Source organism: Orcinus orca, chromosome 2, assembly GCF_937001465.1.
Source record: "Orcinus orca chromosome 2, mOrcOrc1.1, whole genome shotgun sequence".
In the NCBI taxonomy this organism is placed as follows: Eukaryota; Metazoa; Chordata; class Mammalia; order Artiodactyla; family Delphinidae; genus Orcinus; species Orcinus orca.
The window spans coordinates 25806491-25832596 of record NC_064560.1 but is presented as its reverse complement, the minus strand read 5'-3'; the positions used below and the strand labels follow the sequence as shown (position 1 = coordinate 25832596).

The 26106-nt window shown below is 53.3% G+C and overlaps 2 protein-coding genes across 6 annotated transcripts; one reads left to right on the top strand and one right to left on the bottom strand.

Moving 5' to 3' along the window:
* The first annotated feature begins 12280 nt into the window (after window positions 1–12280).
* On the top strand, window positions 12281–18927 carry LOC117197385 (uncharacterized). Of its 2 annotated transcripts, none has more exons than XR_004477969.2 (3): window positions 12281–12435; window positions 12858–13334; window positions 13909–14401. XR_004477969.2 is itself a non-coding variant. In XM_049705302.1 (3 exons), exons 1-3 carry the CDS (start codon window positions 13331–13333, stop codon window positions 14951–14953), a joined length of 645 nt encoding a protein of 214 aa, XP_049561259.1. In that variant the 5' UTR covers window positions 12281–13330; the 3' UTR covers window positions 14954–18927. The 2 variants fall into 2 exon arrangements, 1 of the variants encoding a protein (XP_049561259.1); XM_049705302.1 differs by adding an exon at window positions 14428–18927 and having other exon boundaries at window positions 12281–13334; window positions 13909–14023.
* A 967-nt stretch (window positions 18928–19894) lies between these two features.
* Window positions 19895–23635, bottom strand: LOC101282017 (calmodulin-like). 4 transcript variants are annotated; one of them, XM_033409121.2, is made up of 3 exons: window positions 23336–23635; window positions 21850–22195; window positions 19895–21447 (listed from the first exon to the last, which is right to left on the bottom strand). In XM_033409121.2, the coding sequence occupies exons 2-3, from the start codon at window positions 22141–22143 to the stop codon at window positions 21295–21297; spliced, it is 447 nt and encodes a 148-aa protein (XP_033265012.1). In that variant the 5' UTR covers window positions 22144–22195; window positions 23336–23635; the 3' UTR covers window positions 19895–21294. The 4 variants fall into 4 exon arrangements, with proteins under 4 accessions (XP_033265012.1, XP_033265011.1, XP_033265014.1 ...); XM_033409120.2 differs by lacking the exon at window positions 23336–23635 and having other exon boundaries at window positions 21850–23272; XM_033409123.2 differs by lacking the exons at window positions 19895–21447; window positions 23336–23635 and adding an exon at window positions 21537–21596 and having other exon boundaries at window positions 21850–23262.
* Window positions 23636–26106: the final 2471 nt, after the last annotated feature.

Below are 26106 nucleotides of genomic sequence, written 5' to 3'. Positions count from 1 at the left end.
TACAGTGTATTCCTTGGGTCAGCACTTAGTAATCACTGATCTAGCCAGTAGCCATTATGTAAATGCTATATAGTAAGTACTGACATATATCTATTAGCTTCTCAGTTTACCTTTAAACTCTTCAGAGTCTGAGTTGAGGTAAGTACAGTTTTTCTTTTAACTTCTTTCCATGAGCATGTTTGTATATTTTGAGCAAAGGGTAGTCTCTCTGAACTGAGGGCTCAACCTAGGATGTGTGCACACAGGTGGGAGGGGAAGCTCGGGTATCTGGATTAACTGTCAGCCAGTGGGACACCAGTGTCACTAAATCACCCTTGAATCTATTAAGACTGGCATTTTCTCAGCTGATCCGGGAGGCGACTCGCCACTCTTGTGCTGGCTTAGCTCTACTTTATGTTTAGTGCTTGAGTAAACATGCAGACCCAGCACAGTACTTGGTTTTCTACAGTATATGTATGGCTAATGCTAATGTTACTGAATTCATTTTACAGCCATCTGCCAATGCCTGGCTAAGGCTCCCATCTGTCAGTCTTGATGACTGAGATAACAGACCAAAGGGGGCATCTCTCCAGTTCTCTTCCTTATTAGAACTCCTGCCTGTCCCTAAAGGGGAAACTGGTGGGTAGTATTGTCTGTTAGGGTTAGAAGTCCTGGGATTCAAAGTAGGTGATACCTCAACCTGCAAACTTGGGCTTTTCTTAATCAGCATTAGCGAACACCCTTGAAAGAATCGCATTCCTTTGTCCATTGAAGCTAATACCCATGAGAGGAATATCCTAGCAAAGTAAATCTCCCTCAGTCCTAGAGTCTAGAACTTCCTAGATCAGAGGAGTTTGGGGTTTTGCTTGCATATTTGAGCAACTCCAGAACCAACTGCAAGTCTGAGGAACTTACCAGATATGGTGGTTTCCTCAGGTCTGGTGGTACATAATCTTATTTAGCATGCACGCTTTGAGACAATGGGAGCATCCACTAGGGTAACAAATAAATGTTTAAATCCATAGCTTCAAAATGAGTCTGTAAGAAAAAGCACAACCTTTTAAATCGCCTTTGGAGTATCTCATGAAACCAACTTACTCCTTTGAGAACTGATTTTTTAAAAATCAAGCATTTATTCTGCCTTTTCCTCTACAAACTGTATCTCAGGGTAACTGAACAGCTGAGGAAGGGAAGATTTTCTTTATAGCAGTAGCCCAGCTAATCAATGAAGAAGGCATGATAGAATATCACCATTTTGTAAGCCCTGGTGGATTGATGGATCTAGATTTCAGCCATTAATAAAGACCACCAGCCACGGCGTGCCTCCTGACAGTGGTGCCCCCCACCACCTAAGCAGTCTTCCCAAGAAAATCAGCCTGAGTTGCATCTGCAGGAAATTAAGACAAATGACAGTTTCTTCAACAAAATAAAATTGAAAGAGAAAGATGGAGGTATCTATGACTTAAGAGACATGTCAAACCATTGCAATGTATGGACTTACTTGGATCCTAAATCAAATTGTTTTTAAATAAGACAATCTGAAATATCCAGGATAGACTGGATATTTAAAGTCCCCTAGATATGGGGGGTTTTTTATATATAAATTTATTTATATTTGGCTGTGTTGGGTCTTCACTGCTGCACACAGGCTTTCTCTAGTTGCGGCGAGCGGGGGCTTCTCTTATCGCAGAGCACAGGCTCTAGGCACGTGGGCTCAGTAGTTGTGGCTCGTGGGCTCTAGAGCGCAGGCTCAGTAGTTGTGGCACACAGGCTTAGTTGCTCTGCGGCATGTGGGATCTTCTGGACCAGGGCTCAAACCCATGTCTCCTGCATGGGCAGGAGGATTCTTAGCCACTGTGCCAATAAAATTGTATGAGGTCTGAGATTTCCTTCAAAATTACAGGGCAGGAGCATGGTTAGGGATAAAAATGAAACCAGATTGGCCAGCAGTTCAGGATTGCTTAAACAGGATGAGAGATCATGAGAATTCATTATATTCTTTGCATATCTTTTTGAAGATAAGTGACATTTTTCACTAAAAAAACAGAAGTTAAAAAAGAAAAAGAACTTAATGAAATTCCAGGATCCTAATGTTTCCAACTTCTCAGTCTCTTAACCCACTCTGAACCCCCAGTCTTCACTTTTCAAAATAAAGGCAGAATGTTTATCAAATATAGATGATTTGCTCTCTACCCTCTCACAGATACACAAACCTTTTGCCTAAATTCAACATTTGTGTCCTCTGTTACAATTTGGCGACAGGATCAGACTAATCTGGATTCTGGTTTAATCCACACAGCCTTTTCCTCCCTCTACTTTCCTTTCCCTGTATGTCTCCCTCTACCATCATCTGCTTCCTTCACCTGCCCGCTTTCCCAGGCACACGAACGTGTTTTCCACCCTGAGCTGAGGCAGTGAGAAAGATGTTCCCAGGTCCCCAGTGAAGTGACTCCATGCGGCCTGACCCTGAGAATTTCCAGCAAGGGCCAGTTGGTTAACTACATCTCTGCCCCTTAAGAGAGGAGACAGCATTACAATCTCTGGTAATGTTTGTGCTGCTGAGTAGCCCAGAAAGTGAGACAAAATCAGCTACCTTCAAAGAATTCAGCTGACCTTCCACGGAATTCAGATTCCTCTGTAGCTGCTGCTGGGGGCAGGGGTGGGGGTCTTGTTTCCCTCACTCTCTGGGCAGGGCCAGGAGAGACAAATCAATAAAGTCAGGCCTGGAACCTCACACAGAGTTTAGTCTGATCCTCTCTTCACCGGCTGAGGCATCTGAGATCTGGAAACATCACATGACTCGCCCAGGATAAGCCGGCGGGTGTGTAGCAGAGCTGAGGTTAAAGTCCTGTGCCGGCCTGTGTGTGTCCCCTGAAGATGCCGCCTCTGCTGCCAGCCCACGGAGGTTCAGAGGACCCGCCTTGGAGGACTCCCGCAGACCTTGGAAACGAGTGTGTTATGAGTAGTGACCACAGCAGAGGTTCGTGTCTGGTTCCAATAGGCAGCAGGTACAACCCCGGTCAGTTCACCTCTTCACACAGCTCTGCAGAAACTGGTTTCATTCTGTTCCCAGGAGCTGACACTGTTCTCAAATCGGAAACCAGAAACCAGAGCTCTCTCCAGCCTTGATGTCTTATATTTCTCAGACTGAGTGCCATCTTCTTTGTTATGCAGGTGCAGGCTCAGAGTCAAAGCATCTCCCGGGGCCTCATAGCTGGCAGGTGACAAAGATGGAGCTGGAAACTGGGCTCGGACTGCTGGTGCTGTTTACTCCACTCACTGTGTTCACAACTTCCCGTCCCAGGAGGTCTGGGGGTGGGGGGATGTTAAAGCTGGGGTGCAGGGAAGGGGTGGCAGAGGGTGGCCTGTCGGTGTCCCCCCACCCAGGTGGCCACAGGTGCTCTTTCAGTTTGAAAGGGAAGAGGGTGGTGCAGGGCTGGCAGAAGTGTTGGGAGTGAAGGGGAAGAAAAGACGTGACCCCGTTTCCCTAGTTTAGAAAATGGGGGGTGGGCTGACCTGGGCTCCACGGCCCTGGCCTCTAAGCTCTCTGCTTGTGCCGAGGCCTCAAGGCCTGTTGGTCCCAGCCTTCCAACCAGGGTGCTACCCACCCTAAACTAGGAAGCAGAGGTTTAACTGGACATTCTGTCTCCCTTTCTTTCCCCTCAAACACCGGCTTCTCTGTGCGTTTAGAGACCCGCACCCTCAGGTTTGACCAGCGCCTGGTGTCATCCGCTGTGTTACCCACAACCTATGTGATCAGGTGGCTCCCTCGTCCCTCTGAATACAGGCCCAACTTGCTGCCTGGTGCCCGCCCAGCCTGCCTTCCCCCCCAGCCTGCTCCCTCCAGGACACAAGCTGCTCCCGGTAGAGGGTGTCTCCAGTGCTTCCCCAACCCCACTCTGCCAAATCCCAAACACGGGCCCTGAGAGTCTTCGTTCTTGCTGTGCTCCCAGCACTCTGCAAAATCAGCCCCACGCCCCCAGCAGACCAGCAGGCACAGCTCGAGGACCATATGCGTCCGTCCCCATGGCTCCCACTGTCTGGGGTCCCCTCCTGGCAGGCCTCGTCCGCCCTTCACGCTGGCCCTGAGCACCTGGAGCTCGCACTGCGGCCCATGTGGCCCCAAGCAGCATGTGCCTTACCCCTCAGCTTCCTCTAAGAAGAGCCAACTTAAACCCACCATCCCTCCCGTCCCCGGTAGGCCTCGCCCTCTGGGTTAATTCTCCAGATTCGGTCCCTGGGAGCGGGCACCACCTTCCTTCATGAAGGCCCTCGTCCTCCAGCTGCCGTGCCAGCACATTCCCCTAGTCCTCCCTCCCTCACATCTTCTCTCCTCTGGGCCCTTCTCTTCCAGACCTGAAATGGCAGAGAGCCACAGGGCTCGGTCCCCAGACCTCTTCTTCTATGCTCCTGGGAAACCTGATCCATTCCCATGACTTTACTGTCACCAGTGCCTGACAATTCCCAAAGGACACCTCCAGCCCTCACCCCTCCCGTGAGCTCCAGCCTCGCCACCTGGCATGGCAGCCTCTCCCATGTGCCCACTTGGAAATCTAAGATCTCACATTTGACGTGACCCAAGAGGACCACTGCTTGTCCACCCCTAATCCTCTCCCCCGCCACCCTGAACCTTCCCCCATCTCAGTAGATGACACCACCGTCCATCCACCCTTGATTCCTCTAATTCACTCACATGCCATGACCACTCACTCTCTGAGCCGCGTCACCTTGACTTCACATCACATTCAGAATCCCACCCAGGGTGAGCTGCAGTAAACTCTGGTCCCTACATTCCACTCCTCACCACTCTCAATCCACCCTCCATACAGCAACCAGAATGGTCTTTCTAAAGAATTAGATCATGATAAGTTATCAAATCTCTTGGTTTTGTGTACTCCACTTCATGAAAACAACAAGGCCATCATCCTAAACACTAAGTCTTTAAGGGAAACCTTTAAAACGTACCTTCAAAACATCTTAGCAACTTGCTAGAATGGTACCTGAAGAAAGGAAAATTGGAGATGGGCTGAACTGTAAATTTCCTACATAAGGCTCTCTTCTAAGTCTTATAATAAATGTAAAGGTCATGTTTCTACCCTAGATAACAATAATAGTCTTCCTTAGGTAGGTCAGTGATAGTCTGTGCCAGCTGTATATCCTAGTCCTTACATTTGCTCTCCAGTTCGTTCCTGGTCTTCCTCTGGGTGGTTTTTATTTGTAAGGCACAAACATCCTCTTTTTTTTAACTCCTTGCTCTTGTTTTCACATTTAGTTTCAAGTGGCGTAGTCCTTATTTCAATCCAGAAGATTTAACTATTTCCTCTGAGAATTGATATTTGCTCTTCAAAATATATATATATATTTTATATATATATATATATATATATCTCAAAGCAAAATGTTAGAGCTCTAAAAATAATTTTTTCTGTTGTTAAAAATCATACAGTTTCAGACTTCCCTGGTGGTGCAGTGGTTAAGAATCCACCTGCCAGTGCAGGGGACACGGGTTCGAGCCCTGGTCCGGGAAGATCCCACATGCCATGGAGCAACTAAGCCCGTGCGCCACAACTACTGACCCTGCACTCTGGAGCCCATGAGCCACAACTACTGAAGCCCGTGCGCCTAGAGCCCGTGCTCTGCAACAAAAGAAGCCACCGCAATGAGAAGCCCGCACACCGCAACGAAGAGCAGCCCCCGCTCGCCGCAAATAGAGAAAGCCCGAGCGCAGCAGCGCAGCCCAAACTAAAATAAATAAAATCATACATTTTCATCATGGAAAATTTCGATAACTCAGGAAAGTATAAAAAAGAAATTGCCTCTAGAGAATGAGAATACCCTCATCTCAGACCCCACAGGCTCCACAGACTGGAGGAAAGTATTTGTAAAAGACACATCTGATAAAGGACTGTTACCCAAAAATATACCCAAAAAACAAACAAAAAACCTTAAAAAGAACCTCTTAAAACTCAGCAATAAGAAAATGAGCAAACCAGTTTAAAAAGACTTGAGTAGACAGCTCACCAAAGAACATACACGGGTGGCAAACATGAAAAGATATTCAACATCATAATGGCCCAGATTCAAAACACTGACAACACCAAATGCTGACGAGGCTGTGGAGCAACAGGAACCCTTCATTCATTGCTGGCAGGAAGGCAAAATTGTGCAGCCACTTTGAAAGACAGTTTTGGCAGTCTAACCAAACTACAACCTACCACGTGATCTAGCAATCATGCTTTTAGGCATTCACCCAAAGAAGTTGAAAACTTATGTCTACACAAAAACTTGCACATGGATGCTTTTACAGCATCTTTATTCATGATTGCCAAAACTTGGAAACAACCAAGATGTGCTGCAGTAGATGAATGGATAAACTACAGTGCATCCAGACAGTGGAATATTATTCAACACTAAAAATAAATGAGCTGTCAAGCCATGAAAAAGACAGGAAACTTAAAGGCTACATGCTGTATGATTCCAACTATACAGATGTTATGGGAAAGGCAAAACTATGCAAACAGTGAAAAGATCATTGATTTTGAGGGGTCAGTGGAGAGGAAGGGATAAATAGGTGAGGCACAGAGGGTTTTTAGGGCAGTGAAACTACCCTGAATGCTACTGTAATGATGGATACACGTCATTATACATTTGTCCAAACCCACAGAATATACAACACAAGAGTGAACCCTAATGTCAACAGTAGACTCTCGGTGAGGATGACGTGTCCATGCAGGTTCATCAGTTATAACAAATGTGCCGTCTGGTGGGGATGGTGATGGTGGGGGAGGCCGTGGGTATGAGGGCCGAGGAATGCAGGAACTCTACACTTTCCACCTCATTTGGCCGTGAACCTAAAGCTGCTCTAAGAAAATTAAGTCTTTTTTTTTTTTTTAAGAGAAAGAAAAAAATTACCCAGTCCCAATGTGCCACTAGGAGCACACATCCTTCAAAGACTGTCTACAGAGATCAAAACTGGGGTGACAGAGCACACGTTCTACACGCATTGCCAGCGAGCACCTAGCACAGTGATTCAGGCCCGTCTGCCTGAAAGACCGGGCCAGGAGCCCTCGCTCTCAGCCCACGGCTGCTCGGGGACATTGTGCACCCAGAGGCCAGGTCTCAGGCTCTAATCGCAGGCCCCGCCCACCCAGGGCAGCTGCACCTCCAGCTCCTGAAGGGTCAGGACCTAAGGCAGGCATGTGCCCAGGGTGCCCACAGTCTGGGTGAGCGGGGCTCCGAACTGCCGTTTGTCCACCCCTGTTGAGTCTGGGCTGGAGCTGCCTCTGTCCCAGCTGAGCAGGGGTGGACCAGCCCCGGGCAGAAGCCCTTGCCTCTTCTGTGTCTCTGCCTGGAGTCCGAGCGGGGCCTCTCTTCCGTGCCCCGTGGGCAGAGGCCCAGGGCTGCCAATCGCCCCCTCCCCGGCAGCGCTGGGGGACGGGATGAGGAAGGAGCAGGCTGCAGCCCTCTGGTTGAAGTAATTCTCTCCCCTCCAGCGGCTCGGGCTATAGCTGCCGTTGAACGTGACTTGAGAGGCTGGCACCAGGCCCCCTTCCGCTCCTAGAAACTGCCCCAGGACTGGGGAAAGGCTGTTAGCTGACATCGCGCACCTTCGCCAACCGTGGAGCATCGAGTTCAAGCTGGTCCGCCTTCTCCCTACCAGGCACCCCCGCGGGCCCACCTGGATGTTCATCTCGGGCCATCTCCAGGTGTGATGCTCAGGGCTTGGCTCTTCACCCAATTGTCAGAGAAAACACGTGGAAGCTGTGATGACGGGGAAGAGAGGGAGGGGGAAGGGCAGGCAGTTCCCCGAGGTCGACGCTGCAGATACAGGCGAATGAGGTGTAGGGTGGAGCCCTCGCCCCCACTTTCTTCCTGCTCTTCTCCCGTTTCCAGGGCCTGTACTCAGTGCCCTCCAGGCAAGGGACGGGGGCGGGGGGCACCTTCGCACAGAGTCTCTGCCCCAAAGGAACATGTGGCCCAAGACAGCCAGCAGTGAAACCCACACGGGACAAACGTCACAAACCACAGGGATAGACAAATAGCCAGCAGGTGATGTTTCCGTAGCGTCAAAGGTACATGCTTCTTACAGGGCAGCAGAGGTAGCTGGAAACCCAGCACCGCCTTCACGCGGCCCGGGGACCGGCAGGCCTGAGTCAGGTGTGTTCCCTCAGACCTACGCGTGCCTGATCCCAGCGGGCAGCGCACTTGCCCAAAACAAAGGAAAATGACACACAGGCAAGTAAATACACACTCCCGCACCTCCCATCTGAGAGCAACTGGGCAGAGTCCCTGCAGCACAAAATGATGTTTGCCTGCACGGCAGGGGCGCGAATCTTTTCCACAAGAGGAAACCATTTCTGCAGTCATTCTCTGCTGCTCTAACTTACAGGCTAGGTCCTCTGGGGCTGGATCTCTGAGAACTGTGCAGTGAGTTTCTTTGTTGCAGTAACAAACAAGTGCAGCTGTTGGCATATGCCTGCTGAACAGCATGGGTCCAAGGGATGCGAAATAAGGTGCCGAAATCAGAGCAGTGAAAAGTGACACCCTAACCCGGCAAATGCCGGCACCTTGAGCCTCCCTCCCCTGCAGCAGCCAGGCTGGCTCCCCAACCTGGGAAGCTGTTCCCCCCTCCCTCCCTCCCCCTCTTTCTCCTTCCCTCTGTCTAGTGACCTCCTACTCATCCTGAATCAGGCTTGTTTTGCCCCGTGTACAGCAACCCAAAATGCTGAGACGCCAAGGTTTGCAGCAAAGAGAGGGATTATTCGCAAGGCAGCCAGGCGAGGCGATAGGAAAACAAATCTCCAATCCGGCTCCCCGAAGGCAAGCGGCCAGGGCACTTAAGGAATGAGGACTAAAGAAGCAGGGTGATCTGAGGCATGGGGAGCGTGGGGAGAGCTGATTGGGAAAAGGTGTGGTGATGGTCGTTCTGCGCAGGCGTAACTAAGCTACAGGCCTCTGCACGTTCAAAAGGTCACCCACCACGTGGACATGCATGCCTGCCCAGTTGAAGGGTCAGTGGTCCCACCCAGTCTTAACCAGCTCGGTTCAAACTGGACACAGCTGACTCTCGCTCAGCTGAACTAGACGCAGCTGACTCCAACTTTCTGGAAAAAAATGGAGCAAACATCTTATTGTTTAGGCTCCATGCGGCCTGGAGAACAAGCAAGTTTTTTGTAGCAACAATTAAAACAACCTTGATTAGTAAAGGCAGGTGCGATGGAGTTAGTTAATGATCACCCTCGGTTTTGATCCTTCAGACCCAGCTAGGCCTCCCCTGTTGCAGGCCTCTGACACCCCTGTAGACCCATCTCCCCGCTGCATCCCCACCGCACCGGGGGTCTGTGACTACCCCTGTGACATTTAACACTTTCCAGTGTGCGCATCACCTTCTCTACTCGTCTGTAAGATTACTGGTCTTTGTGTCCTACCCACCAGTTCTCCTGACATAGAGAAAGTGCTCGGACGTGTTTGCTAAATGAACCAGGAAGGCTAAATTATCTCAGCTCTGCCTCAGCAAGAGTCAGTGTTACAGGAAACGATCTGGTTGAAGACTTCCAGCCCCGCGAGGGCCCTGTGGCAGCCAGGCCTCCGATGAGCCCCCATCCTGGAATTCAGACCTTCTCCAGCCCCTTCCCACAATGCATCCGGGCTGGTCTGCATGACCAACAGAATAAGATGGACATGACAGCATGTGACTTTGAAGCCACTTCTGCCTTACTCGGTCCTGGAGGAAGCCAGACACTATGCTGTGAGGACACTCACGCTGGCCTGTGGAGAGGCCCCCGGGCGGAGGAACTGACGCCTCGTGCCCACAGCCAACACCAGCTTGCCCACCGCGTGAGGGAGACACGGGGTGGGGGGCAGACCTCGCGCCCCAAGCCGAGGCTTTGGATGATGCAACCTCATCAAAGATGCTGGGCCAGAACCACTCTTTAATTTGCTCCTGGAGAAATTGTGAGATTGTATGTGTTGATGAAGGTTTTGAAGCCGAGGGTGACGTCCAGTTAAGTCCATTGCACCTGTACCTGCCCTCACCTATGAAGCTCACTTTCATTGCTGCCACGAAAGACTTGAACGTCCTCCACATATCACGGAGCCCAAACAATAAGATGTTTGCCCTAGCTGTTTTCCAGGAACTTGGAGTCAGCTGTCTAGTTCAAGCCCCAGCCACTTAAGGCTTCTTAGGACCACTGACCCTCCAACTGGGCATGCACAAGTATCTGCTTAGTGACCTTTTGTCATCAGGAGCCCAAAACGCCACCTTCAGAACTGCTAACGCCTCCGTCTTCTGAACAAGCTCCCGTGGAAAAGCCTGCAGCTTAACACCTGCTCAGAACAACAATGAAACTCACCTTTTTCTTATTTCCAATCACCTTTCCGCCACGCCCCACGCCTCAGACTACGCTGCTTCCTTACCCCATAAATACCCCAGGCCCTCGCCTTCGGGGAGGTAGGTTTGTGGTTTGTTCTCTAGTCTCCTCGTCCGGCTGCCTCTGCTCTTTCTCGGCTGCAAACCTCAGTGCCTCGGTGTCTGGCTGCTACGCAAACTGAGCCAGGTTTAGTAACAGTTTTTACGGAATTTCTTATTGTAGTGATAGGTAAGTACAGACCCTGATAGGTGAGCTGGGTTGGAGCTGTCGTGGGGAGACCTGGGGAGAGCCCGGTCCGAGGGGGCTCATAGGCCCTGGGGTTTGGACCAAACCAGAGAACAAGTTAGTGCAAATCTCAGGAAGAGAAACCAAGGCTCGTCTCCCGGGGCCCCAAACAGGGGAGTAGGTCATAAACATCAACCAGATGCAGCTGTGGTCTAAGGCCTGCTGCCCTCTGTCCCTGAATCCTGCATCCCACTGGACAAGGCAAACAAGCTGACCTTGAAAGCCCCGGTCTTACTCAATCTCTTGACTTTACAGCGGAGGACCGACTTGTCTGCTGGGTTGAGAGCTGCGCCCCGTTCCTCTGACTCCAGCCGAGCTGCTCTGGGCTGCACTGCCCCACGGACTGGCTTCAAGGCTGATAGCCTCCCTCACCCATGCATCACCTGCCCCCGCCTACTGGCCAGGACGGTAGTCACTCCCCCAACGGTCTGTCCTTCACGCTTCTGGTGGCTCTTGCACTAATTGCGGCGGCAACTCAACATCCAGCCTGGGCGGTGTCTGCAATCTCCCCCAGGTTCTACCTGGTGTTCCCCAGGGGACCCCTTAAATTCAGCTACACAGCTTCCCACCCACCCCCAGGCCCGGGCAGGACTCTCGCCACCCAGTCCCTGGAGACGTCCTTTCTTCAGTCTCCGGAGAGACCCTTTCCTCAGAAGCAGGGCTGTCTCCCAGCCTCTGCAGCCATGTCCCCAATGTGCTGGGAGGCCCAGCAGGAGAATGAGATGCAGAGGAGAGCCTGCAGGGCAGTCTCAGAAAGGCTCTCTTCTCTCTGCACCTCCTCATTACCCTTCCATCCAGACTTCTGTGTACACTAGAAGCTTCCAGCAGTGACTTGGCTAAGCCCCTGGCTTCAGAGCTTGGGCAGGTTTACCAGATGACCTGCCAACTGTCACCTATTCATTCGTATTGAGAATATTTTCTGGATGCCTTCTAAACTCCCTCCTGGAGTTACTGAACTGGCCCTTCGTTCTCCACCTCCCCTGGACCCGAAGAACAAGCCCTCTCTCTTGTCTCCTCACTTCAGACCAAACAGTGACCATCCCCCTCCCACCCCCTGCTTCTCTGCCTCCTTTGGGTTGGATGGAAACCTACAGGTCACGATGCAGGAAATGGTCCCTGGTGCTCTTCTTGATGAGCAAAAACAAGTTCTGAGACCTCGGGGAGTTTTTGCAAACCTTTGGAAATGAATCAGAAGTTTTGAAAGCTGAATCTTTAAAAAGGTCCCCCCGTGGCTGCAGCCAGATTTTGGCCCCTGGCTTGAGTTCTGAGCTCCCTCTGGTCTTGAGAAAGGGTCAGGAAGTGCCTGTGCTGTGCCCCCTCCCCAGGGGGACAGCCAAGGTAGGCAGGCTGGCTGCACCTGCAGGAGCTCGAGGCCCAGGGCTCCTCTGCCCCCACCTGCACCTGCCCTGCCCCCGGCTCCCCCTGGAAGAGTCTATGTAGGTGAAGTTCTCTCCTGCATCCCTCACTGTCACTTATCCTCTGTCTTTCTTATTCTCCAAGGCACTCATCTTTCCCTCTTGGGACTCGCTCAAGCCCACCCCTTCCGTGGCCTCAGCCCATCCTCAGTATAATGGAAGGTTTGGAGCACATCCAGGCCCAGTCATTTAGAGCCACAGTCACAATTCTGCATTTTTTTTTTTCAATTCTGCATTTTTTAACCATTCTCTACCCGCTATTCTTTAATTGACACATTCTACGTTTAGTAAGTGTATTTAAAAGATGGTGATTATAAGTGGAAAACCAGCTTCCCTCGCTATAACCAGAAGGAAACAATAACAATCACCATCCTGAAAGCAACACGGTAAGTCCTGCCCGAGACACTCTTGCCTTGAAAGGGAGGTCACCTCTCTCCTTTGTTACCTTTGCCAGGTTAAGTCCTAAAATCATCTCAGGTACCATCAGGTCCCAAACTTTAGTCAACAACGGACTCCCTTTCAGATCTACCAGTTTAGGACTTCCCTGGTAGTCCCGTGGTTAAGACTCCACGCTTCCACTGCAGGGGGCATGGGTTCGATCCCTGGTCAGGGAACTAAGATTCCACGTGCCACGCAGCATGGCCAAAAAATTAAAAGAAAAAAAGTCTACAAGTTACTTTTCTGTTTCTTTCTCCCCTCTCTTCCGCCCCCACCCCGTAATAATCATAACATACATGCAAACACAATCCTCTGGTCTAAAAGTGCGTATGCCAAAAAAGCATTTTTGTTTTTGTTCTTTTTTTGCTAGCACCAGCCATGGAGCAAGACACCAGCATTGTCTGGGGAGCGATAACAGGCTATGTTTCCAATATCTCTGCCCACTGGCCCTGACAGATACCGTGGTGGTTCCTGCCAGGAAATCCCCTCTGCCTCATGGAAAACCCAGAGGAGGAAGTGGAGTTGCGAGGACTGTTCAGGCTCCACCCCAAGATGTTGGAGTGAAACCAGCCCATCTTCTCGGGTCCGGAAGCCCATGGGCTCTGCACACGCTTGCAGGGACCCGGGAGCCTGCGACAAGACGCACACACCACTGAGGCCCCATGCGGTTGCCTCTGCACCGTGTTTTACCAGATCCGAGCTGGTTTGGAGTCCAACTACCACTTGATAAAGCCCGCAGAGGAAGAGCTGTTGCTACCTCCGTTTTGCAAACGAGCAAACCAGGGCCAAGAGCTCTGCCAGAGATCTAACAAGGTCAGCTTCGCTCCCGCACCCACAGTGGGCATGAGTAAGTCGTCACCAAATGTATTGCCCTTCCTTCCCGAACCCCGAGGCCACTTGTGTGTTCTGAGCAGCTGTAGGGGGAGAGCCTGGGTTGGCCTCTGCCCTGGTGCCCCCAGCCCACCCCACCATGCCCACAGACTTCCCTGGGCCTCCTCTCCTGGTGATGGGGCGCCCTGTCCTGCCTTCTCTCCCCTCAGGGACCATGACACCCGTCCTTGCCTGGGCCATAGCCCCAGGGAACAGCTGGGCCCCAGTTACAGGGTTGCATCCTCACGTCAAAGACTACCCGCCACCCAACCCCTCTGCCCGGGGTTAACAGGGCTCGGCCTCGGGATTTGGGGGGTGGTGCCCCCCCAGCCCTTCTCAAACCCCTGGTTCTCACTTCCAGGGCCTGGCGTGTGGCTGCCCCACAGCCTAGGAGGCCTCTGTCCCCCCGCCTGCTCTGGCCTCGCAGTGGAGGGTCTTCAAGAATCTCGCATCTGACGCCTCCCAACTTTTCTCCCACCCCGGACCCCTGCTATTCCCCAAACTGTGTTTTCACCCAACAAACCACAGTTGCTGCATCATTTGTTTTCCAGATGTGATCAAAGATGGGCGGAGCTGCTCAGACGTCCCTGAGCATCAGGAGAAACTCGCTGGCTCTGCTGGGCGATGCCCTGGAGAGCCAGGGAACTCCTTCCTTGACATGCATTTGTGAGCAAGTACTGGACACTTTTTACCCACTTTTACTTGTCTCTTGTGGCTGCTGGAATGAGTGACCGCAAACCTGGTGGCTCTGTCCTCACAGATCTGGAGGCCAGGTGTCTGTGGGCAGGCGGGGCTGGTTCCCAACGGGAGTCTCCGGGGAGAGTCTCCTCCTCGCCTCTTGGGGTGCTGGTGGCTGTCTGCATCCTCGGCACACCTGGCTTGTAGCAGCAACCCTTCCATCCCTGGCCTTCCCCACTCTGTCCTGGGTCTGTTTCCCAGAGAAAACTTCACACATCGTTAGAGTTCAACACATAAATTTGGGGGGACACAAAATGCAGCCCGTAACACTCAGTATTTCCAATAAAACAAGGATCTTTAGACCCACCTTCTAAACGATTCCCAAACTACAGAACCGTTGAACTTCAGAAACAGGAGGAACATCAACGTCCATCCAGCCCAGGACCCGCGGGATGGGTGAGACTCCTCCACGGTCCTTCCCAAATGTCTCCCAAGCATCTTAAGGAACGCCTCTGTCCCCCGTCTCCCGAGGCAGCCCCAGACCCCTCGGGTGGCCCTGCGGTCCGGGAGCGTCATCCTGCTGAGCTGCCGTCGGGCTCCTCACCCCCTGCCCCCAGCACACATGCCGGCCCTGGGGCCGCTTGGAGCAGGTCCAAACCCCTTTCCAGGGGCGGCTCTTCAGCTGTGCAGCAGCCACTGTTCGGGTCTTCCTGCTCTGGGCTGAACGCCTCCCCTGCAGTGTCTTCCTGGTCACCCTTCTCTGGGCAGGTTCCAGTCCATCTCTACCCTTCACCGAGAAGTGAGGCGCCTGGAAATGAAAGCAATGGCCGTGTCTATGCTGTTCATCTGTCCTATGAAATCAGCCCCGCCGCTGGGATAACAGCAATGCGCAGGACGCATGGAGTCCAGCGGTCCTGACACTCATGTTCTGGCGGGGGCGGGGCAGAGGGAGGAATGGTGGATGCAGAGGAACAAGCAAGGGACAGAGCGGAGCCATGCTCCCTGGAGTGGAAGCACGACCTTCAATAGTGAGGCGGGCGCTCTGGGCTGAGATCCAATGACAAGGATAGCAGCTCAGGCAAAGTCCCTAAGGTAGCAGAGCCCCCCTCCTGCACACCCCCTTCCCAAAGACCCCACCAGCTCCTTTCTCTCTCCAGACCTTAGGTGCCTCTGAAGCAGGGGCAGCTCAGCCAGTGCAGGGCCACCCAAGGTCATCGCCCTGGGAAGGAGGCTCGTCCTTAAAGACAGATTCCAGAATTTCAGTGGCTTCGAGGAGAGAGGATTATGTAGCAGTTTAGGCAGCCCACACTTCTCTGGACAAGCACGGGGTCCGGGTGATTGGTGCCCTCCCCAAAGGTATGAGGCTGCTTCTGACCAGGACGAACTACGAGCCCAAAGATGGGCACAGAGGGTGCTTAAAAGGCAGGCTCTGCAGCCCTGGCTCCAGTGAACCCCGAACTCTCCCTGGGCCTGAAATGCCCACTACCCACATGGTCTTAGAAGCCCTGGACACTGAGAGACCCAGCTGAAACGTCATGTCCGGCTGCCTCTGCCCCCCGCAGGGTGAGCCCCCATCCCAGGGGGTACCAGCTCTCCAGTGGGCACCCCCTCCCCAACAGCGATCATCTGTGCCCACGTTAGTCCCCGATACAGGGAGCTTTCAAAGTGGAGGCTTTCTTGCATCACCAGCGCCTAACACTGTCAGGAAATAATGGTGAAGGAAGAAAAGAGAGAAGGAGGGGAAGATGCAAGGACAAAGGAGTCCCTGAGCTCCAGCAGGAGCCCGGCTCTCAGGGTGAGTGTCGGCTCCTGTTTGCACACTTGGGCGGCTCCCATCTCCCCCTGAGCCTGCTGTGACCTTCCCCCCATCCTCACAGGCCCACGGGGAGGCGTGGGGCTCAAGGAAACACTGTGGGAGGAATGAGTGAGTGAGTGAATGTCACCACGATCACCACCTCGCTGTCGTGACCACACGGGTCTGGATGCAGGAAAACTAGACTCCTTGAGAGCACTGGCATCCCCTCCCCGAGAACTGACTTCCTTCTGGGCCAAAGGTCAGAAAGGTGGGGGCTCCATGTTGGCTCTCAGGGGGGCAGAGCAGGTGGGGGGCCGTGGGTCACCCAGCAGAGCACTGTCTGTTCCCAAAGTGACTCAGACTGGACTTGGGTGACAGCAGCCTCCCAGTGTGGGCTGCAGAGCCTGTGCTCGCCACCCTGCTCCACCCCCCAGCACTGCGCCCCCTTCCCAGTGGGCCAGAGGAGGCTCAGGCCTGGGGCACTGGGCAGAACCATGGCTTCGGGGCAGGTAAGGGCTTCATACTCTTCTTGGCTTCTCAACCTTGGCCGTACAAGCACCTGGGAGGATGAAGCAGGTGGCTTAGCCCGGGACCCCTGGACCAAGGAGAGGGTCATAACATCATGGAGGGGGAGGCCCACACGTGGCCTTTCTCAAAAGCTCTGCAGGTGCTTTAGTTGGCAGCCAGGAGTGAGAATCACAGCTTATAGCGAAGGCTCAGGCTGGAAGGGCAGAAGTGATGCAGGAAGCTCGTGCCAGTGCCCTAGGGCAGGGTCATCTGAGTGGGAAAGAGACCCAAGCGCCCGAGATAGCCAACAGCGGCAGGTGAGCAAGACGGAGCTTGCAGAGGCACTCGGGCCCTTTCCCAAGTTGTGGTAATAACGGAGCAGAGCACAGGAGGGGCAGGTGAGGTCACCTGTGCTGGGTAATGCCGGGGGAGGGGGGGAGGAGGGCCCTGGTTTCCCAGAGTGGGCTGCTCCCTCTGGAGCGTGACCACCCAGCAGAGTCATGGTGAAGGGGAGGGGTAGGGCAGCCATATTCAGGACCCCAAAACTCAGAACCCGAACAGGTTGACAGAAAATGGGGCTGGATAATTTATCTAGATTGTTCCTGAGAATCTAGGGCATAGCCTGTATCTATTGAGAACATACTCTTAACAGCTTCTTTTTTTGGGGGGAGTGGGGTACTGTGAAGAGAGAAGCATTGATCTGAAATCTTATCAACTGGTACAAGTGGCCTGACATCTAAATCGTTGTCTGTCCTACCAGTTACCTGCCCTGGAATCTATTTCCCTCCTACACCGAGAGGGAAAGAACTTTGTGATGGTTAACTTTAATGTGGCATCTTGGCTGGGCTAAATGGAGCTGGGGAAACTGTTAATGGGTGCGTGTGTGAGGGTGTGTCCAGCAGCCATGAGCATGTGACCGGGTTCAGCAGATTTCTCTCCCCATTGTGGGTAGGCATCACCCAATCCACTGAGGGTCCCAAACAGAACAAAAAGGGAGAGGAAGGGCAAGTTCACTCTCTGATTTGAGCTGAGACATCCACCTTCTCCTGCCCTCGGACATGGGTCTGGTTTGAGCCTTCAGACTAAGATCAGGACTTACCCTGTCAGCTCCCAAGGCTCAGGCTTTGGTTTGGACTGAACTACGTCCCCAGGTCTCCTGGGTCTCCACCCACAGCAGGCAGGTCCTGGGGCTTCTCTGCCTCCTCCGTAATGCATGAGCTGATTCCTATAACAAACCTCCTCGTGTCTCTACAGACCCTACCGGTTCTGTGGCTCTGTTTCTCTGGAGAACCCGAATACAGAACAGCTGGGATGCTATGATCATATGCGGACTGTCTTCATGGTTCTTAGAAGCTGGGGCATAAGGTGCCCTCTCTCTCCAGTCACACATCTTCCCGTCGAGTGTGAAGTTGTAGAGATTCCTTTTCACCCCATCGGCAGCACGGGAGCCACCTCCTCCCTGCAGAGGTCATGCCTCGTGTGGGAGGGAGCCTGCCAGGTCTCCTGGCATCTAGTGCAGATGGTGGGAGGGTTTGTACTAAACCAACCGCAATCCAGAAATCCACACGCCCTGAGCTCAGTGGGTTTACAATCTAGGGTAAATGTTGATGAGTTTTATTTTGTTATGTGGGGTCCTGAGGAAGGAGACTTGGCCTTGTTCACAAGGAATTACAATACAAGATGCACTTTGAGAGACTCATACTAAGAGGGAGATGTTTAGTCATTCACTCCAAGGGTATATGTTAAGGATCCACAACATGCTAGGTCCTGTCGGGAGGGCTTCCTGGAGGAGGAGGCATTTGATATGGACCTTAGAAGGTCTGTCAGGAATAGATATAAATTAAGATTTAAAAGATACAGGGACAATTCAGTGAAGAAAATGTATTATTTAGTATATGGAATTTGAAACATCTGTTTTGACCAGAGGTAGCATAATTCATTAAAATTAATGCCTGGAAGGATTTGGAGGAATTTTTGCTTTAGTTGAGATTAGTTTTGTTTTCACCAAAGTGGTTTCACCCCAACCAGTTCCCGTAAATATATCAGTTCAGTTCTGCTTAGCCAAATGTCAGTTTTGTGTGTGATTCACATTCCAGGCACTCGGGGTGAGTGTCGGCTCCTGTTTGCAGGACAGCAGCGAACAGGTCAGCTCCGCTCTGCATCCACCCTGGCGATGAAATGCGACTGTTCATCTCTGTCAGGTTATCGTTCGATGTTTAGGTGAACTGACAGCAACTCAAACAATTTCCAAGCCACAGTCACACTAAAAACTGAAATATCAAACTAAACAAAACTTCAGAGAAATATTCAGCAACGGCTAAGAACATCTTATCCAATGTGAATCCCTGTAATCCTGTGAAGTGTCTTTAGAAATAATTTTCTGGGAAATTGGGAAATACCAGCAAGCGGACCATTTGCAGAGCTAGTCTCAGCAAATGGATTTTCAGAGGTGGCTTTCGGAGCCCCCGGTTTCCTGATGTGACCTCGAGCCGCCTTGGCTCCTGGGAGGGTTCTAGCTCGCTCTCCTTATCCTCTCGGGGTCTAGATGGGGCAGGGAAGCTTCAGGACTAGGGGCTGGGTAACCTGGGCCACCCCCACCACCACCACCACCACCACCACCACCACCACCAAGGTCATCCAGGCCCCCTGGAGCCAACGTGAAGCTCTTTTTCTGTCCCCTGCAGTGTCCGGTGTAAAGAGAAAGTCACTAAAACACAGGCCGGCAGATTTAAGAAGATGGTGAAGCCCTGGTCCCCACCAGACCCCTCCCCAGGGCTCCTTCCTCCAAGGGTGGGCCCACCGGGACGCCCCCTGGAAAGCAGCTGCGGTCCATCCAGGTCCTTCTCTCATCCGAGGCCTGAAGTAAGTCACTTCCTCTCCCAGACCCCCAGATTCCCGTTCTGTTCCCCAGGCAATAGATGAAGAGATATTTCTGCTGCTTTCTTCCTGCCCTGTGGCCCCATCGAACACTTTTCGGCAACAGCTCGGCAGGGGTGAGCCTCAGGGGTCCCACCTCTCACCCCAGCCTGACCCCCACCTCCCTGGACTGCTGGTGGCTTTACCTCTCTCCTTCCCTCTGTAAGTTCTAACCGTCCATGAACTGCTTGTATTGTTCTCCGTAGAACATATTTTACACACACGAGAATATGGAGAATAAAGTAACATCCCTGTATTAGCATCCTAGAACCAGGCAGCCTAGGAAGCAAAACCTGGAGGCATTGATCAAGAGCCTCCCAGATCCCTCCTCCTCCTCCAGAGGAAGCACCAGTCCTGAACTTGGAGTTTACTGAGTAGTGTTTTTAAGGAAAGAAAACCAGTTTTATACTCCACAGACTTGAGCCACTGTCCTCAGAGCTTTGGGCCTCATGGGACAGTAAGATGTCAAAATTAATGTTGGGCACTTGTGGAATTCCCCAGACTTCAGAGGAAGTACGTAAAAGAAAAAAAACTCACAAAACTATCACTTACCATCATAGTCACTTCATGAAAGAAAGGACATTTAACACAAACTATAGAAAGAGCATATTCTCAGAATTTAAGAAACTGAATACATTAGGTTTGTCAAAACGTCTTTATTTTTCTTGTTTCCACACAGAGCCTGGAACACTTCCTCCTGGACCGGCCTGGCATTTAGGAACCTCTCATTTAGAAACTAACTTCTATGACCTGCGTCCCTAAGAGGATGGGGAGTTTCTTGGGGGGGGAACCACCCGGGGGAACCACCCCCATCCAGGATGGGTGCCTGCTGCTGCCACCGTCCCCTCCTCTGATTGTGCCCCACTTCTTGTCTGCTGTCTTATCTCCTCCAGATGCTCCAGCCCCTCCCCCGCCGGAACCCTCAGGGACAGGAGCCTCCTGCCTTTCTTCTGTCTCCCCACCCTCCAACCCAGGCCTGAGGAAAGGACTTCGGCCAGACCCTGAGTCAGGGCTAGGATGGACGGGACAGCCCTCTGTGAGGTCACGGGGGGCTGAGTGACCCACTGAAAATGTCCCCAAATGGAACAACTTCATCGATACCATAGCTGCACCTGGGTAGCGTGATACTGCTCCCACTGCACTGGGACAGAGCTGTCACTCACCCGCCCACGTGCGGGAATGAGGGGGATGGTAAAGGGCCGGGCAGGTATTTTGCAATAACTCCTCAGGTAAGCGGGTTCTGCCTCTCCCCACCCTGCGCTGAGAACCTTTGTCTTGGCTCTGGCTAGGATGATTTTCGTTGCTGTTTTTTTTTTGGTTTGTGTTTTGTTTTGTTTTGTTTTTTTCTTTTAGCCGTGCTGCATGGCTTGAAGGATCTTAGTTCCCCGACCAAGTATCAAACCCACGCCCTGGGCAATGAAAGCACAGAGTCCTAACCACCGGCCTGCCAGGGAATTCCCCGGCTAAGAGAGTTTTTTAAAAACACAGCAACAGCACAGAAACCCAAGTTCAAATGGTACCTCAGCTTGACGCGGGGGGCGGTGCTGCAGGCAGACCCTCGTCTCCCATCTCCATGTTCTGGACTCCCCCCACCCCTCCATGGGCGCTCCCCAGCCTGGGAGCCACTTCAGAGCCCCCCACCACAAAAAGGCCCTGAGAGGCTGCAGCCAAGGGGTCTGGGGGGGCCCCTTCCTCCCTGAGCCGTGTCCTCCTCAGATCTGACTGGGAAACGCCCCCCCAAGTGCAGCCCCCTGCCCTTTACCCATCACAGCACCTCTCGTCCTTCCCGTTCCCACCTGTCCTGCCCTCCTTCAGGTGGGGCAGGGCCGGTCCTCCGGGGCCACCACCTTCACTGTAGAAGATCCCATGTCTCAAAGGCAGGACAAACACACGCGTGCGTGCACGCGCTCACATATGCACGCATGCACACACGCATCTTTTTCTTTTAGCTCGAGCCTGAAGAACAGTTGGCTACATGCAAAGGATGATAAACTTTGTTTGTGGTGCAGGTATGTCCCAGCCCTTGGTCCAGGCTCCGGCCTCAGGTCCTGACCAGAAGCTCAGGCAGACCCTCGGGTCCCCTCCATCCCCCTCCATCCCCCTCCATCCCCCTCCATCCCCCTCCCACCCCGTGGCGCTCACCAGCCTCCTCGTCCATGGGCATCAGACGGGGGTCTACTGGCCGTGTCCCCCACTAGGGCCAAGTGAAAGAGGGAGAGGCTCAACAGAACCCCATCGTCTGGGGCCCTTGGACACCACCCATTCAAGCGCAGTGTCACCACCTCGAAGCTCAGATCCCTTTTATTCCAATTACCACGTCACTTTGGGGTCCTCACAACAGCCCTGCGAGGTAGGGAGCACCCCCATCGCACGAGCACACGAGGTCTCGCCGGACAGAGGGCAGACTCCGGGCCTAGGAGAGGCCAGAGGTCCCCACGGGGAGGCCCCTCCCACCCACCACCTGGACTGTCCCTTGGCGTCCCCGGCTCAGAAGCCGGGCCAGACCCCGCAGCAGGCCCGGCGTCAGGCAGGAGGGGGCGGCGGTCAGGAGGCTTCACTTCAGCATGAGGACGCGCACGAACTCCTCGTAGCTCACCTGCCCGTCCCGGTCCATGTCAGCTTCCCGGATCATGATGTCCAACTCCTCCTGGGACACCTCTAGCTGGGCCATGGCCTGCTTGAGCTCATCCATGCTGATGTGGCCGTCGCCATCCAGGTCGAAGGCGTGAAAGGCTGTCCTCAGGTCATCCGCTCTGGCCCGGGCCTGAACCCCCTTGGCTATCACTGCCAGGAACTCCTGGGAGCTGATGACACCATCCCCGTCCGCATCGTCCCTGGCGATGAACCCCTTCAGCGCGGCCTCCGACGGGTTCAGGCCCCGCTCCTGCATCACGGCGCCCAGCTCCTGGGTGCTGATGGCACTGTCTTTGTCCTTGTCGAATCTGTGGAAGGTCTCCATGAACTCGGCCGCCTGCTCTTTGGACAGCTGCTCAGCCATGTCTCTCGCACCTTCTACAGAGCTTGCTGCCAACCCGCCCAAGGGGCTCACGTCAGAGCTGGGACAAGCGGCGGGACCGAGGCTGTGTCGGCGTGAGGACAGAGCTCCAGCGGCAGCCTTGCCACAGGATGGGAACCCCTCCTTTGCTGAAAATCCGAGCAAAGGGAGCAAGAAGACTCCCTCCCCACCCCACGTCCTAGGGTGAAATCCTCCTCCCAGGGAGGGACAGCCGAGGAATGCAGGAACTGGAGCGGCCGGTCTGCCCAGGAGAGGTGGCAGGCACCCCGGGCCTCACCTACTCCCGATGGCCAACCATGGCACCCCAGAGGCTTTTGCCCATGTGAGTCTCACAGGGACCCTGGCCAAGCTGGGGAGGGGGGCTCAAGAGGGCTTTCCCAATTTTAGAGACGGGTGGGAAGGGGAGAGGAGCCTCCCTCAGTGGACATGGCAGACACTGGAGGAGTGGAAGGGCTGTGTCCAGCGTTCCTGTGCTCTCTCGGGGCTGCTGGCCAGCTCTCATCCCATGGGGCGGGGCTGGTGGAGGGCAGATGGTGGTAGAATTGAGTGGGATTCTCCCAGAATGGCACTGCGGGCGTCATCGCCCTCCAGCCCAGTGTGGCTGGCAGATCCTTAGGCGGGGATGCGGCTGCCTGCCTTTTTGCTTCGGGAAAGCGGGGAGCCAGTTGCACGCAGAGCCTGGTGCACAGGTGGTGCTGAGACTTGTTTATTAACTGAATGTTCAAAGTGTGATTTCAGAGCTGAGGAGAAGGCTTCCTGTCCCTGCAGAATACTCCTCCTTTAGCTCCCCAGTTTCTCTGATTCCGTTCTCTTAAGACCAGGGTTCTCTACAGAGACACCAGGAAGGAGAGGACCCTTCATTTACGATCTCAGAGGGGTCCTGCCTGGGAGCTGCGGGAAGACTGGAAAGCACTGGGCTGGAGTAGGCAGCCCCTGAAGATGCCAGGGGGTGGGAGGATGTAGCATCGGGTGGCTGAAGCTGTGAACTTGGCCTGGCTCGTGGGTTTACTAAGTCAGCCCCAAGCGCAGAAACCCGTTTAGGAAACTCCCTGACCCACGGTCTTACCTGTTTCATCTCTGCCCACTGCTCTGTGTAGCAGAGTTTAGATCAAGAGCTTGGGCCGTGGGGACCCTGCAGGAAGAGGGGCATCCCCTTCCTGGAGGATGTTGAGTCCCCTGCAGCTGTGACAGGACGGGTGACCCCCTCCAGGGTGGCTGGGTGAGCCCTTGGCGTGGAAGAGCCTTCACGTGCAGTAGCCGTGTGTCTGTGTGAGAGTGACATATGTGCATGAGTGTGTGTTGGTGGGAGGTGTGCAGGCCTCCAGAGCCAGCGTGAGGGCAGGTGGCTTCAGCTTCCCAGGGCCCTGACCCGGGAATACACACCAGTGCGTCCACTGCTGTTTGGGTTTTGTGGGTGAAATACCGAGGAACCTGCAGGACAGGTCTTGGAGGCTCCTCTGCCTCCCCCGACTTGCAGGGACCTGCCCGTCCCTCCTCCTGTGCCAGTCTCCCCGGGGACGGCCCTGCCCTGCCCTTGCCCAGGGAGATTCACCCCGGGAAGCGAGAGAGGACACCGTGTGGGAGTCGCTGTCATCCCGGGAGGCTAACCCTGGCTCCGCGCCCTTCTTCAGGGGCAGTAGAGATGGGCGATCGGGCTGCCCTCCCAGGAGCCCTGCTGGGCCCGCACCCTGAACACAGGGCTCCCACCGAGGCCACAGAGCAGGTGCTTGATCACTGCCTTTGGACCCAGGAAGCTGTGGGTACGGGGCTGGCTCCCCGCAAGGCTGGGGCAGGTAACTTCGCCTCCCCTGTGGTAGATGTCGGGTCCTGTTTCCCACCAGCCATCTCATGGTTCCCAAACTCACCCACCCTTATTGTTATCCCGTGTCTGAGCACCACCGCCCTGGGTCCCTTGAGCATCTTGCTTCCAAAGCCTGTACATAAGCCACAGATACGTTTCCAGGTCTCTTCTTGGACAGATGTTTAATTATTAAAACCATCTACATATTTGCAGTGATTATCCATCACTGCAATTTTCCCAACCGCCGTGGTTCACGATCTCACCAATCCAGACGCCCTTTACCTCTCACCCCTAACTCGAATCTCAGCCTTCTTTTTCCTCTGATGGGATTCACTCCTACACCCACCTCCTCTCGTAACTCTTTTACGTTCTAAGAAGTGGCCCTGAGGCTTTTGTCTTATCTACACAGCTGGTGTGTCTCCTTTCCATCCTCCCTCATCATAAGACCCTAGGAGCCCTTTCTATGCCACCATAGCTGTGGTCTCTCTGCCACAATCCTGTCCAGCCAACAAGTTTCCTAGAAACAGAATGTGTTTCTCATACTGCTTCTTTCTTTAGGGAAATTGCTCTTTCCTCCTCTGGAGCCTCGTACCAGCTTTAACTGGTCGACAGTGAGGGAGAGCTCTGTACACGATACAACACGGCCCCTGGTATTCTGCCACCCTCGGTGATGGGTTGATGAGGACCTTTTGCATCTGTGTTCAGTGATGTCATTTGTCACCAGCTTTACCCTTTCCTTGGACATCCATCCCCGCCTGTCAACACCTCATTGCCTAACTGCCTAACCATAGCCACGCCTATGCCTCTGCCCCATTTATCTGGGGGAGAGGGTGATGTTCATATTCACACCTGAGCTCCTGTGTGCCAGGTGCCATGCAAAGGGCTCTAAAGGGTGATCTCATCTTGTCCTCACTGTTTATTCCTATGTTCCAGATGAAGCAACTGAGGCTCAGAGAAGTCACAAAACAGGTTCATGGAAGAGCCGGGAATTTGCATCTGGGTTTGCCTGACTGCAGAGCCCAACCCCTTCTGTCCTGCATCAAGCATCACGGCACAGCTCAGCTTCTGATAACCGACCTTCACACGCCAGCCTCTGAGGACAGCCAGGCCCTGCCCCCGCAGCCCTTGGAGCCCTGGTGAGAGCTGGCAGTCAGGCTCGACCACTCCATCAACACCTGACTGCATGAACTGTGGCAAAGCACGGGCACAGCTCTGTTCAGGGACCTGGCTTTGCTCTGGCAGAAGGGCGGGGGCTGTGGATTGATGGTAAGACCACAGACGAGCCTGAAGGAGATGTGTTTCAATCCCCGCTCTCTGCCTCTCACCAAGTGCCTGGCTGGGCGGCACAGCCCAGATGATGCTGGTTACCTGATTCCAGTCAGTTTTACAGTTTAAATTAGCTAACTGGGTCAGTGGATTTGGTGGTACACAAGCGGTTCTCAGGACTTCTCTATGAAGCCCTTGGAAACAATTTTACCGAGAACGCCATCATTTTGCAATATCCTTTCAGCATCACCTGCAGCCGTCAGTATTCATTAAGTCTACCACTGTTCTCCTATCTTCCGGAACATTGTGTGACAAGCTGCCCTCTTATTCTAGCTTGACCTCCTCTCTATCTTGAGACCCTCGTCTCTGGCTCCGCAGATTCCTTTGAACTTGAGGTTTTTCCCCTAATTTTATTCCAATTTCTTCACCCATGTTAGTAATGGCTGTGCTTGCTGAACAGGTGGAAACAATGCAGGTGTTTTGAAGATCTCTAGCCTTTAACTCTCCTTTCATAGCTTTCTTCACTTTTTAAAAGCATGCCTGACCACTTTCTGGCATCTTGAAAAGAGAGTGGAGCTTTTTCTCCTTCCTTGGTCCTCCGTTTTATTATAACTTTAACATCCTTCTGTTCTGTCCTGGCCGGAGTTCTCCTTGTCCTGCTCTCCACGCCCTCGCCCAGATCCTGGCTTGACTCGCCTGCTTGATTCCACAGCGCGCAGGATCAGAAAAGGCAGGTGTTTGCTGTTATGTGATTCTCTCTTTTTTTCTTG

What these genes read in the sequence shown, in the direction of transcription:
- LOC117197385 (XM_049705302.1), top strand. An exon ending in TCCTTCCTTGACATGCATTT is followed by an intron (nt 14,024 to 14,427) that starts GTGAGCAAGTAC and finishes CCCAAACTACAG; the next exon opens with AACCGTTGAACTTCAGAAAC.
- LOC101282017 (XM_033409120.2), bottom strand. Translation starts at nt 22,251, where the DNA reads ATGGCTGAGCAGCTGTCCAAAGAGCAGGCGGCCGAGTTCATGGAGACC. An exon ending in ACATGGACCGGGACGGGCAG is followed by an intron (nt 21,448 to 21,849) that starts GTGAGCTACGAG and finishes ACTTGGCCCTAG; the next exon opens with TGGGGGACACGGCCAGTAGA.